Here is a 12,738-nt window from a genome sequence, read left to right as displayed (position 1 = left end):
AAAACACAATGTAAGAATTGTGGTCGGAAAAATATCCTGACAGAGAAAGCGGAGATGCATTTCACGGCTCGTGAATCATAATCGCTTCCAAACCCGCTGACCACTTATTGAAAAGGTGGACCCTTTTAAGTTTCCTATCTTACGCTGACCACTAACATGGACCAGCATGTTAGTTTAAACATTCTGGATGATCAGATGTTGCCTTTCAGTCAACATCTGCATGATGAGTACGCAATTGATACTCTAATTTTTCAAGATGACAACAGCAAAGTTCATTGGGCTGGACGCATATGTGACTTTTTTTTAATGAACACTCCCCCACTCTATTACATCTCGATTGGCCTGCAAAATCACCTGACTTGAACCCCATTGAAAATCTGGAGGACATGTTAGAACAGCAGGTAAGATGCCAACATCAGTACCTCCACAAATTGGTGGAATTGCGTGATCAAATCCTCAGCAAGTGGCTTAACCTGGATGCGACGTACCTGCAATTTTGTTGACTCACTTCCTAACCGAATCCAGTCCAGAGACAGAGTTACACAGTATTAAATGATGCTTGTAATGATTTCTCCAGGGCTGACTAATTTTTTTTCTGGTGAGCTTACTTTGCGCAGTCATAGTGGGCTTATTCACTGATGATGATGATAGTCAATAAAATTAATTGGTTTCATTGCCTAGAATTGACTGGTTAAAAGTATTTTAATTTTATTCAGTCATTGGCAGGAATACCCCAGGTAATTTTGCTGTATGTAAATTCTAAGTGTGACAAATATTTTCTGTTAGATTATGCCTCTAACTCTAAATTACGGGTAATACATTTATTCTATGATGCAATCCTGACTTGAGAATGCCTGTAACGTGTCATTTATATATTGTGAAAACTGTATCATCTAATGTGCATACCTCTGCAGTATTTTTCATCTATTAGTGTGCACTAGTTATATACACAGTTAACTGTTGAGGTTTATTTTCATTTAAATTTATCATTGTTGTTGTGTATCATCTGCTTGTATTTCATTCTCTGCCTCAGTACTGATGAAATAAGGTGATGTTTATTACACGCCGCAAATTTATTCTAGGGAAGTAAATGTAAATTGCTCACAGTTATATCGTATTTCTTTTCTTTACATTTTTATTTCTTGCTTCTACCGCTGTGCCATGTACGTACCTTCTTTCTTATCCTTGCCACATGTTCTGTGAATGTGCTTTTCCCAAACTACTGGGATTAGCAGTTACTTTATAATGTTGTTTTGGTACTTGTCCCTGTTTGTCAGTGCTGCTTCAGTCTTATTACTTTCTTCCTATACTAATTCACTGACTCGTAAGACTTCCCTTTGAAGAGATCCCTGTGTGCTGCAGTTATTTCAGTTCCATCACAGCTGCACTCTGAAGTAGTCCAAAAATTGTGATTGCTGGGTCAACCTTATTATTTTCTATTATTACTTTTAGACTTAAGTTTTTTTTAATTGATAAATTTCTTGCACGGAGTGTTCCGTTGATGAGTACAAGTAGTGAAAGCATGAAGCCCACAAAAGAGAGACAAACATTAGTGTACTGGCCGTACAGTGATAATTATTTGTCTTTTGGGTATTTTTGGTGTTAGGATAAAACAAGCCCAGTCTCTGAGTGTATCATTTATGGTTAAAAAAACTCTGTAATGCTGTTATGATTCCCAGTGAATTGAAACATTTGTCAACAAAACATCCTTCTCTGTCAAATAAAAACATCAATTTTATTATTTGCCTCAGTGATTGGAACGAACAAACAAGTAAAAAATCGTTCACAACTACAAAAGTACATGTTTCAGTAGTAGTACAGGAAACTAGCAAGAAGGTAGCTGAACTTATCATAAAGGCCAGAAAACCACATACAATATTTAAAATCTTATTAATGCCCGCATGTAAAGAGATGGTTAAAATAGTCCTGGGTTTAGAAGCTACTAGTGAAATTGCAAAAAAATCCTCTCTCTGCTGACACAGTCAGTTGCCAAGTTATTGACATGTCCAGTGATTGAAGATATTATGAAAGAGAAAATCAACAGCAGTCAGAAGTTCTCACTTCAGATCAACAAATCTGCTGATAACAGCGGCCATGCAAAACTTCTTGTTTATATTTGGTTCATCAATAGAGATGAAATTGCACTAATTTAATTTAGCAAAGAACTTCCCGAGTGAGCCATCGGTGAAGGATTGTTCTGTTTGATTAATAAGTATGTGCTCCAAAATTAAGTAAACTGGAAGGATTGTGTTAGTATTTTTTGTACTGACGGAGCCACTCCTGTGACAGACCGAGTGAAAGGATTTGTCGATCAAGTGCATAAATTTAATTCTAACATATGATGTGATCATTGTTTTATCTGCCATGAAGCCATTGTTGCTAAACCTTTTCCTCATCTGAAAGTCGTGCTGGATGTAGTAAAAGTCATGAACCTTGTCAAATCACGACTTCTCAGTTTATGGCTATTTTCCATTTTATGTCAGAAATGGGACCAGAACACCCTACACTCCTACTACATACAGAAGTATGATAGTTATCACGAGGAAACATGTTAATGTGAATATTGGACCTTAAAGACTATTGGGGGCACGAGTATGTGGATTTATTTTCAGTTGATGAATGGGTATGTATGTTGGCGTATCTTTCCAATATTTTCATGAGCTGAACAGAAAAATGCAAAGTAGGAAGGAGAATATTCCTACTTGTACGGAAAGATTCAAGGATTTATGAAAGAGATGAATTAGTGAATATTGAAAATGGTTCGTTTGAGGTGTTCTTGATCGTATGGCCACTTGGTTGCGCTTATAAAGTGATGATGGACTTCATTAAAGAACATTTAGAAATCCTATAGCAGAGGTTCAAGATGTATTTTGGAGACAGCGTTTTAATATTTCGACTGTGTTTGTGATCCAATTGTTGCAAATTCAGAATCTCTTCTGATGAAGCTGGGGCTGTACATTAATTAAAGCCACATTTGCTTCCTTTCCACTCCTAGTCCTTTCCTATCCCATCATCGCCATAAGACTTATCTGTGTCGATGTGACGTAAAGCAGATTGAAAAAAAATCTGATTAATATACAAGAGGCAGAATTAAAAGCAGATAGAACATTGATATAATAACTCCTCAAAGTGTTTTTCGATCCAGTTTGGTTGGCAATAGGTAATGAATGAATACCCAGCTATCTCAGAGTTGGTAGTTAATATTATTGCCATTTTCTACTAGGTATTTGTGTGAACTAGGCTTCTTGACATTGACTGAAATTATAACATCTAAGACCTAGCAAATTGGCCACTTGGTTTAGGTCATGTAGCTGTGAGCTTGCATTTGGGAGATGGTGGGTTTGAACCACACCTTCGGCAATCTTGAAGATAGTTTTGCATGGCTTCCTGTTTTCTCACCAGGAAAATGTTGGGGCTGTACCTCTACTCCTTCTCAGTCCTAGCCCTTTCCAATCCCATCGTCCCCATAAGACTTGTCTGTGTTGGTGCAACATTAAATAAATAGCAAACAACCAAAGAAAATCAAAGAGCGACAGACTCTGTTCTGTCAATGAAGAAATTAGACTTGCATTGTCAATGATTACACTATGGATCAGCCATATGTTTGCAGCTAAGAAGGTGCAAGTATCACATTGAAAATATCTCAGTAGAATTATTTATTTTAGTAGAAATAAAAAAGTGTATTTTCTTATTTTCTACACTCTTTAGTGAATTGAAGTTTTAAGAAATGGACGAGTCTGTTTATGTTTATTATTATTATTAATAATAATAGTAGATTGATGGCATTCCATATTTTATGCATTTTTGAGGGGAATTACATTTGGTGGGCCGTGTCTAGTCATGGATGTGCCATGAGTAGAGAAAGGTTGTGGACATTGCTTTAGATGATAGGAATGAGAAGTCATAGTTCACTGGTTAGTGCCAAGACCACAATAACTTTTTGATGTCTTTCCTGAATGTTACTATCTCCATCAGCCATATTTCCTTATTTACTTCTGTTTCCAATATTAAATGTTACACTCCACCTATAGGTTTGGGTATGTGATGCTGATACGATTTCCTTAGCTGCTGATATGAATAAATTACCACAGTTTGAGTGGAACTGTTTGTTTTATTTATTTATTTATTTATTTATTTATTTATTTATTTATTTATTTATTTATTTATTTATTTATTTATTTATAAGGCCCTTGGACTATCCTTCAATTGTTTAAACATTTAAAAAAAAGATATATTGTTATGAATTCCCTGTGAATATTTCACCCTCATTTGTATTTTGCAAGAAGAACTACATTACCATAATGATTATTACCATGGCAAGCAATTGCTAAGTTATGTCAGGACCTCTGCAGTTGCTTATAATGTACACATTCCACCAAGTATAGACAACAGGAGGAAGGAATACTTGTCAAAACAGATTTCTTAGGCATTCAGATCTTAACAGGCAAATGCCTGCAAGGCAAGTTAGTTTTCTTCTTCTTCTTCTTCTTCTTCTTCTTCTTCTTCTTCTTCTTCTTCTTCTTCTTCTTCTTCTTCTTCTTCTTCTTCTTCTTCTTCTTCTTCTTCTTCTTCTTCTTCTTCTTCTTCTTCTTCTTCTTCTGTGCATCAGTATACAAGACAAGTAAACTTATATACATATATTATTATATTCTTAAATCAGCTATTTATTTTCATTTCATTATTTTTAATTTGTTTTAATTTGTTTTGTAATTGCTACATATATTCATGTTGCAACTTAAAACCATGGAATATGATTATTTTTTCTTTTTTATACTTTTAGCTGGTGTCCCACTAACTCCCAAAGCATGTTCATGGGGCCCTACAGATGGGAGCATATCACCTCCGCCACCACCAGCAGCAGCTGGGACGCCCATGATGAGCAGTGTCGCAAAGGTTGTTCAGCCCACTGCCACTGTGTCTAGTGTGCCTGTTTGTGGTCCTAGTAAGTATCCTGAATACTTTTATCTTAATGGATAGTCGACAACAATAGTAGATGCATACGTGTACGCATGGATGTGTTTTTTGAGAGAGAGAGAGAGAGAGAGAGAGAGAGAGCTACTGATATTAATCTGTGTAGTGTGTTCTATTCAGTTCTCCTGAGATGGTAAAATATTATCATTACTTTTTATTAGAGACAACTGAAACAAGAATGTTCTTATGTTACTTTTGCTATTTTACAGCCCTGGCACTCAGTATTATGAGAAATTATGAGAATACACTGTTGAATCGTGAACAATTTCAGGCATCTTTGCCAACAGCATCGTGCGTGTACTGATATATACTCTCCCCTCAGTAAAATTTAAGAAAGAAAGAAAGAAAGAACGAAAGAAAGGAAGACTCTTATGAGCCTTTACATTGATTTGCTGTCAGTCTCAGTGTGTCTGATGTACAGTGCTACACGTATGAAAATTTGTAATAGAACACATTCCACAGAGTATAGACAACAGAAGGAATGAATGCTTATCAAAACAGATTTCTTAGGCATTCAGATCTTAACAGGCAAATGTCTGCAAGGCAAGTTAGCTTCTTCTTCTTCTTCTTCTTCTTCTTCTTCTTCTTCTTCTCCTTCTTCTTCTTCTTCTTCTTCTTCTTCTTCTTCTTCTTCTTCTTCTTCTTCTTCTTCTTCTTCTTCTTCTTCTTCTTCTTCTTCTCATCATATGCATCAGAGATGGAAACTAGTTTTATGAATATTAAGAACTCAGATTAAATACCAATTTCAAGGCAAGAAGACAAAGCAGAAAGATACTCAACAATTATATCAATGGAAAGAATTAGATGATAATGTTCTGGAACAAGAAGAGGCTGTTGATGGTGGTAAAATGGGTCACCCAATCACGAGGTCAGAATTCGACAGAGTTTGAGAGACCTAAATAGAAATAAGGCTCCTGAAATTGATGACAAACCCTCTGACTTACTAACTGCCATAGGAGAAATTGATATGGCAAGGTTATTCCATTTGGTGTGCAAGATGTACAAAGGATATTTTTTAAGTAAGGTCCGTTTGTCAATAGAAATAAAATTAATAATGATGTTGCCAAAACCTTTTTATTATGTCCTCTTTACACATGAAGCTATTTTTCTACATATTTACCGTGTTTGTTTAAACATTTAACTTAGCGTTCCACCAATTTTTGTGTCCCATCAGCATAGAACTCTGCAACCTGTGACTGAAGCCTCTTCAGCTGCTGTTTTCACTTCTTCGTCGATGTCAAAGCTCTGACCGGCGAGGAGCTGCTTCAGGTAATGGAGCAGATGATAATTGCTTGGCGCAAGGTCCAGGGTATATGGTGGGTGGTCCATTTGCTCCCATCCAAAAGATCTGATTAACGCTTGAGTTTGAGCAGCAGAATGAGGTCATGTGTTTTCATGCAGCAACAAAACTCTAGATAACAGTAGTCCACGTTGCTTATTCTACACAGCACACTGAAGCTTTTGCAAGGTCATGCAGCAGACAGCTGAGTTGATTGTTGTCCCTCGTCCCATAAAGTCGACTAACAGGACACCGTTATTTATGATAATTTTTGTGTTTCATGATCCTCTTAATCTATACAGTTCAAATTGGTACACAGTTATAAACTAATTATACAAATGGGACTGGTTTCAGCACTAAAATCTTGGGCCATCTTCTGCCATACAACCGTAATATATAAAAAGTAATTAGCCTATACAAATATCCTACAAATGATCATCTTGTCAATTGTTCTTTGAGTGCATTGGTGCATATTGAAGAAACTATAAGTCTACTCTTGATGTTTTAAAATAAATTGCACACATTCAAATTATTATAAAACGGATTTAAGTTGGTTGCGGTATTGTACATCGTGGTATTTATTTATTTATTTATTTATTTATTTATTTATTTATTTCTTTCTTTCTTTCTATGGTTCATGTTTGTGGGTTACTGTAGTCACGTCCTAGTTCGTGAACCACGGGCAACGGCTGAGTGGCCTAGTAAGTGGTCCTGAGAGTCGGGATACCAGTTGCTATGGAATGGGAGTGGGCATCTCGGACATATTCTGAGTCGTGGCCCTCCTTGTGCTCAGGCGGCTAGGACTACACAATTCACCGGTGGTCCATAACCCGTTAGAGGAGAGATCCTCACTTGGACTATGTGCAAGTAGGGCAGCATCCTGCTTCATGAATTTACCGAGCTCAGAACACTTTAAGCAAGCCTCGGACCTATGGGAGTAATGGAGTCCCACTCCCATTTGACAGGCGAGGGACTCCTTGGAAACAACTTGGCGAACGAAATGGAATTCGATGGGGAGCTATCAATATTAATGGGGCTTATGGAAGAAAGAAGGTAGAACTTGCTGAGTCAGCAAAGAGGATGCATCTGGATGTGCTAGGAGTAAGTGATATTCGGGTAAGGGGAGATAAGGAGGAAGAGATAGGAGATTATAAAGTGTACTTGACGGGTGTTAGAAAGGGAAGGGCAGAGTCTGGGGTAGGGCTCTTTATCAGGAATACCATTGCACGCAACATAGTTTCTGTTAGGCACGTAAGTGAGCGAATGATGTGGGTAGATTTGTCAGTGGGAGGAATTAGGACAAGAATTGTGTCCGTGTATTCACCATGTGAGGCTACAGATGAGGATGAAGTTGACAAGTTTTATGAAGCATTGAGCGACATCGTGGTCAGGGTCAACAGCAAGGATAGAATAGTGCTAATGGGCGATTTCAATGCGAGAGTTGGGAATAGAACTGAAGGATACGAAAGGGTGATTGGTAAATGTGGGGAAGATATGGAAGCTAATGGGAATGGGAAGCGTTTGCTAGACTTCTGTGCTAGTATGGGTTTAGCTGTTACGAATACATTCTTCAAGCATAAGGCTATTCACCGCTACACATGGGAGGCTAGGGGTACCAGATCCATAATAGACTATATCTTAACAGACTTTGAATTCAGGAAATCTGTTAGGAATGTACGAGTTTTTCGGGGATTTTTCGATGATACAGACCATTATCTGATCTGTAGTGAACTAAGTATCCCTAGGCCTAGGGTAGAGAAAGTGAAATCTGTCTGCAAACGAATAAGGGTAGAAAATCTCCAGGACGAGGAAATTAGACAGAAGTACATGGATATGATTAGTGAGAAGTTTCGAACAGTAGACAGTAAGCAGGTTCAGGATATAGAAAGTGAATGGGTGGCATACAGGGATGCCGTAGTAGAAACAGCAAGGAGATGCCTAGGAACAACTGTGTGTAAAGATGGGAAAAGGCGAACATCTTGGTGGAATGATGAAGTGAGAGCAGCCTGTAAACGTAAAAAGAAGGCTTATCAGAAATGGCTCCAAACAAGGGCCGAGGCAGACAGGGATTTGTACGTAGATGAAAGAAACAGAGCGAAACAAATAGTTGTTGAATCCAAAAAGAAGTCATGGGAAGATTTTGGTAATAACCTGGAAAGGTTAGGTCAAGCAGCAGGGAAACCTTTCTGGACAGTAATAAAGAATCTTAGGAAGGGAGGGAAAAAGGAAATGAACAGTGTTTTGAGTAATTCAGGTGAACTCATAACAGATCCCAGGGAATCACTGGAGAGGTGGAGGGAATATTTTGAACATCTTCTCAATGTAAAAGGAAATCATCATGGTGGTGTTGCAAACAGTCAAGCTCATGGGTAGGAGGAAAATGATGTTGGTGAAATTATGCTTGAGGAAGTGGAAAGGATAGTAAATAAACTCCATTGTCATAAGGCAGCAGGAATAGATGAAATTAGACCTGAAATGGTGAAGTATAGTGGGAAGGCAGGGATGAAATGGCTTCATAGATTAGTCAAATTAGCGTGGAGTGTTGGTAAGGTACCTTCAGATTGGACAAAAGCAGTAATTGCACCTATCTATAAGCAAGGGAACAGGAAGGATTGCAACAACTATCGAGGTATCTCATTGATTAGTATACCAGGCAAAGTATTCACTGGCATCCTGGAAGGGAGGGTGCGATCAGCCATTGAGAGGAAGTTGGATGAAAACCAGTGTGGTTTCAGACAACAGAGAGGCTGTCAGGATCAGATTTTCAGTTTGCGCCAGGTAATTGAAAAATGCTACGAGAGGAATAGGCAGTTGTGTTTATGTTTCGTAGATCTAGAGAAAGCATATGACAGGGTACCGAGGGAAAAGATGTTCGCTATACTGGGGGACTATGGAATTAAAGGTAGATTATTAAAATCAATCAAAGGCATTTATGTTGACAATTGGGCTTCAGTGAGAATTGATGGTAGAATGAGTTCTTGGTTCAGGGTACTTACAGGAGTTAGACAAGGCTGAAACCTTTCACCTTTGCTGTTCGTAGTTTACATGGATCATCTGCTGAAAGGTATAAAATGGCAGGGAGGGATTCAGTTAGGTGGAAATGTAGTAAGCAGCCTGGCCTATGCTGACGACTTGGTCTTAATGGCAGACTGTGCCGAAAGCCTGCAGTCTAACATCTTGGAACTTGAAAATAGGTGCAATGAGTATGGTATGAAAATTAGCCTCTCAAAGACTAAATTGATGTCAGTAGGTAAGAAATCCAACAGAATTGAATGTCAGATTGGTGATACAAAGCTAGAACAGGTCGATAATTTCAAGTATTTAGGTTGTGTGTTTTCCCAGGATGGTAATATAGTAAGTGAGATTGAATCAAGGTGTAGTAAAGCTAATGCAGTGAGCTCGCAGTTGCGATCAGCAGTATTCTATAAGAAGGAAGTCAGCTCCCAGACGAAACTATCTTTACATCGGTCTGTTTTCAGACCAACTTTGCTTTATGGGAGCGAAAGCTGGGTGGACTCAGGATATCTTATTCATAAGTTAGAAGTAACAGACATGAAAGTAGCAAGAATGATTGCTGGTACAAACAGGTGGGAACAATGGCAGGAGGGAACTCGGAATGAGGAGATAAAGGCTAATTTAGGAATGAACTCGATGGATGAAGCTGTACGCATAAACCGGCTTCGGTGGTGGGGTCATGTGAGGCGAATGGAGGAGGATAGGTTACCTAGGAGAATAATGGACTCTGTTATGGAGGGTAAGAGAAGTAGAGGGAGACCAAGACGACGATGGTTAGACTCTGTTTCTAACGATTTAAAGATAAGAGGTATAGAACTAAATGAAGCCACAACACTAGTTGCAAATCGAGGATTGTGGCGACGTTTAGTAAATTCTCAGAGGCTTGCAGACTGAACGCTGAAAGGCATAACAGTCTATAATGATAATGCATGTATGTATGTATGTTCTTTCTTTCTTTCTTTCTTTCTTTCTTTCTTTCTTTCTTTCTTTCTTTCTCACAAGATACAGCTACACTGAGCAAATTTCACTTGCACTGTCAGCAGACTAATTAACAAATGTAAACTTTCATGTTAGAATATAACAAACATTAAAAAAGATAACAAGGTCAGGTACACAGCCTACTAACAACAACTGTCCGAATTGAAAACCATGAGAATGTCCACGTTCATAGCCAAGTCGTCGTGGGTCAAAATTACAGTTAATGATGTCTAAGTTCCGCCTTGTCAGTACAATTCAGAATGTATTATATACACATACAAGTACATGTTTCGAGAAAACCAAATTCTCTTCTTCAGCTTGTTGGTAACATCACATGTATCAAAGACATTATTTTTAATGAACTATGTGCTGACAGATGGCGGATAAGATGACAATACAATAATACAAAAATATTTAAAAATTCAAACATGGAAATCTTTCATGTTATATCCCAATTCTTTGAAATGTCTGCGAATCAAAGACCTTATTAAATGAACTATGTGCCAACAGATTGGGGACAAGATGACAATACAATAATATTAAAAATTCAAACACGAAAATCTTTCATGTTATGTCCCAAATCTATGAAATGTCTGTATGTGATGTATTAAAATACAGCTGGTTGACTGTTGATCCATTTTATTTAAATGTAGCATATTATTGGTCTTTCATAGTCCCACAATTTGGTGTTGAGATGGTCTGCTTATCATTACAATATCGTAACGGAAAGTAAATCTGTTAATATGTAGATCAAGCCTGCCAGGTTAAAATGGACATTTTTCATTTGCCTGTAAGAAAAAAGAAAAGAACTAAAATGTAAAAGTATTAAAGGTAAACATGTCGGGCTGAGAATCCAACGTTGAAATAGAAAGTAACTCAATCAGCATACTGACTAGCTGGTGAGTTGAACAACTGGAGGGGTGGAGTGGGAGGAGTCTGCAGCATAGGAGAGGAGTTGTTATTGCCCTTTCCCATTCTCTCTTTTTCTAGAATATTGGGTTGCAGGTCAAAATAACTGATTATCATCCGCCATGTGTTCATTTAAACTATTTTCGTTGTCAAGTTTTTAATTTCTCGAGAGTGTTCATTTGTTTACCCTTATTTAAAGGGTGTAGCAAAACCATGTCATTTTCTATGTTCATGAACTGGTGATTATCATCTTGCATATGTTCACACATGGCACAGTATCAGCGAATTTTCTTGCATTGATATGCTCTTTATAGCGCACTGCTACACTTCTACCTGATTGCCCTACATACTTTTTTATTGCACCTTTGGCATGTCAGCCTATACTCTCCCGATTTACTCCGATTTGCTATAAATACTGCTTGTGTTCTTGCTATATAATCAACGAAAATGACATAGTTTGTGATACAACATGAAACATTTCCATGTTTGAATTTTTTAATATTTTTGTATTGTTGTATTGTCATCTTGTCTGCAATCTGTCGGCACATAGTTCATTAAAAATAATGTCTTTGATACATGTGATTTTACCAACAAGCTGAAGAAGAGAATTTGGTTTTCTCGAAACATTTACTTGTACGTGTATATAAGTAAATGATAAATTAAATAATAATACATTCTGAATTGTATTGGCAAGGCGGAATCTAGACACAATTAACTGTAAAACTATCAATACGGACCATTTCTGGCCATCATGGTCAAGTTAATAGGTGGGTCAAAATGGCGGTATAACCTCTTCACAATCAACTTATCCGTAGGAGACTGTTTACACCCCTCCTGAATATACTTTTACTTGATGCTATATCAAGCTTGTGTCTCCTATTAATATTGTTAAAGAGAGTTGGGAGGTGAATTAGGAAAGATAATTGAAGTATTGAGTGCTGAGTGTGGGGAATGTGGAGAAGGTCTTAGGTTCTGGTGGAGAGGGAAGGAGCACAGAGAGAGAAGAGTGAGAAGATGTTCTGAGCGGTAATGCCCATTTAAGATCCCATGGAGGAAACTCAAGTCAGCTACCTTTTGCCTGCTGTACAGCGGTGACACATTTATTGCCCTTAATACCTGCTGCGTGGACAGATTTCTGAGCTTGAGGTTTCTGTTCCTAACAATTGCACAACAAAGGAGCATACTTCTCTGTCTAACTGGTTAATACTGAAGGGGGAGGATGTTGTCCAAATCAGAGAGCAGTAGTTGAATGATCATGAGGAAGAAGTGATGAAGAGCAGTTGGATCAGAAATTTCTCTGAAGCGGTTGTATATGTCTCTACATGGTTTTTAAATTGTGATTTTTGTATCGAATATTACACCTAAGTCATGCTGTTGCTTAACTACAGTGATGGGCTTGTCGAGTAGGTAATATGATGTCGGTAGAGGAGATTTACATAGTGTTAGGGTCATGTGGCTGCATTTTTGTGGACTGGTGATAAGTTTCCAAGTACGGCACCAGTTCGAGAGGGCGTTAAGTGAGGACTGTAGCAGAGCTGCATCTGCTGGATTCCTGATCTCCCTAAATATCTTGCAGTCATCAGCAG

General features: G+C 37.9%; 1 protein-coding gene across 2 annotated transcripts in view; it reads left to right on the top strand.

Annotated features, from left to right (window-relative positions):
- Positions 1-12,738, top strand: part of LOC136864387 (CTTNBP2 N-terminal-like protein) — a 441,040-nt gene that overhangs the window by 337,040 nt on the left and 91,262 nt on the right. For both annotated transcript variants that reach the window (XM_067141318.2, XM_067141317.2), the window contains one exon: positions 4,781-4,942. In XM_067141318.2, coding sequence (XP_066997419.2) covers positions 4,781-4,942 — 162 coding nt within the window. The remainder of the gene's footprint in view (positions 1-4,780; positions 4,943-12,738) is intronic.

Source organism: Anabrus simplex, chromosome 2 (genome assembly GCF_040414725.1).
Source record: "Anabrus simplex isolate iqAnaSimp1 chromosome 2, ASM4041472v1, whole genome shotgun sequence".
In the NCBI taxonomy this organism is placed as follows: domain Eukaryota; kingdom Metazoa; phylum Arthropoda; class Insecta; order Orthoptera; family Tettigoniidae; genus Anabrus; species Anabrus simplex.
This window is presented reverse-complemented; position numbering and strand designations above follow the sequence as displayed.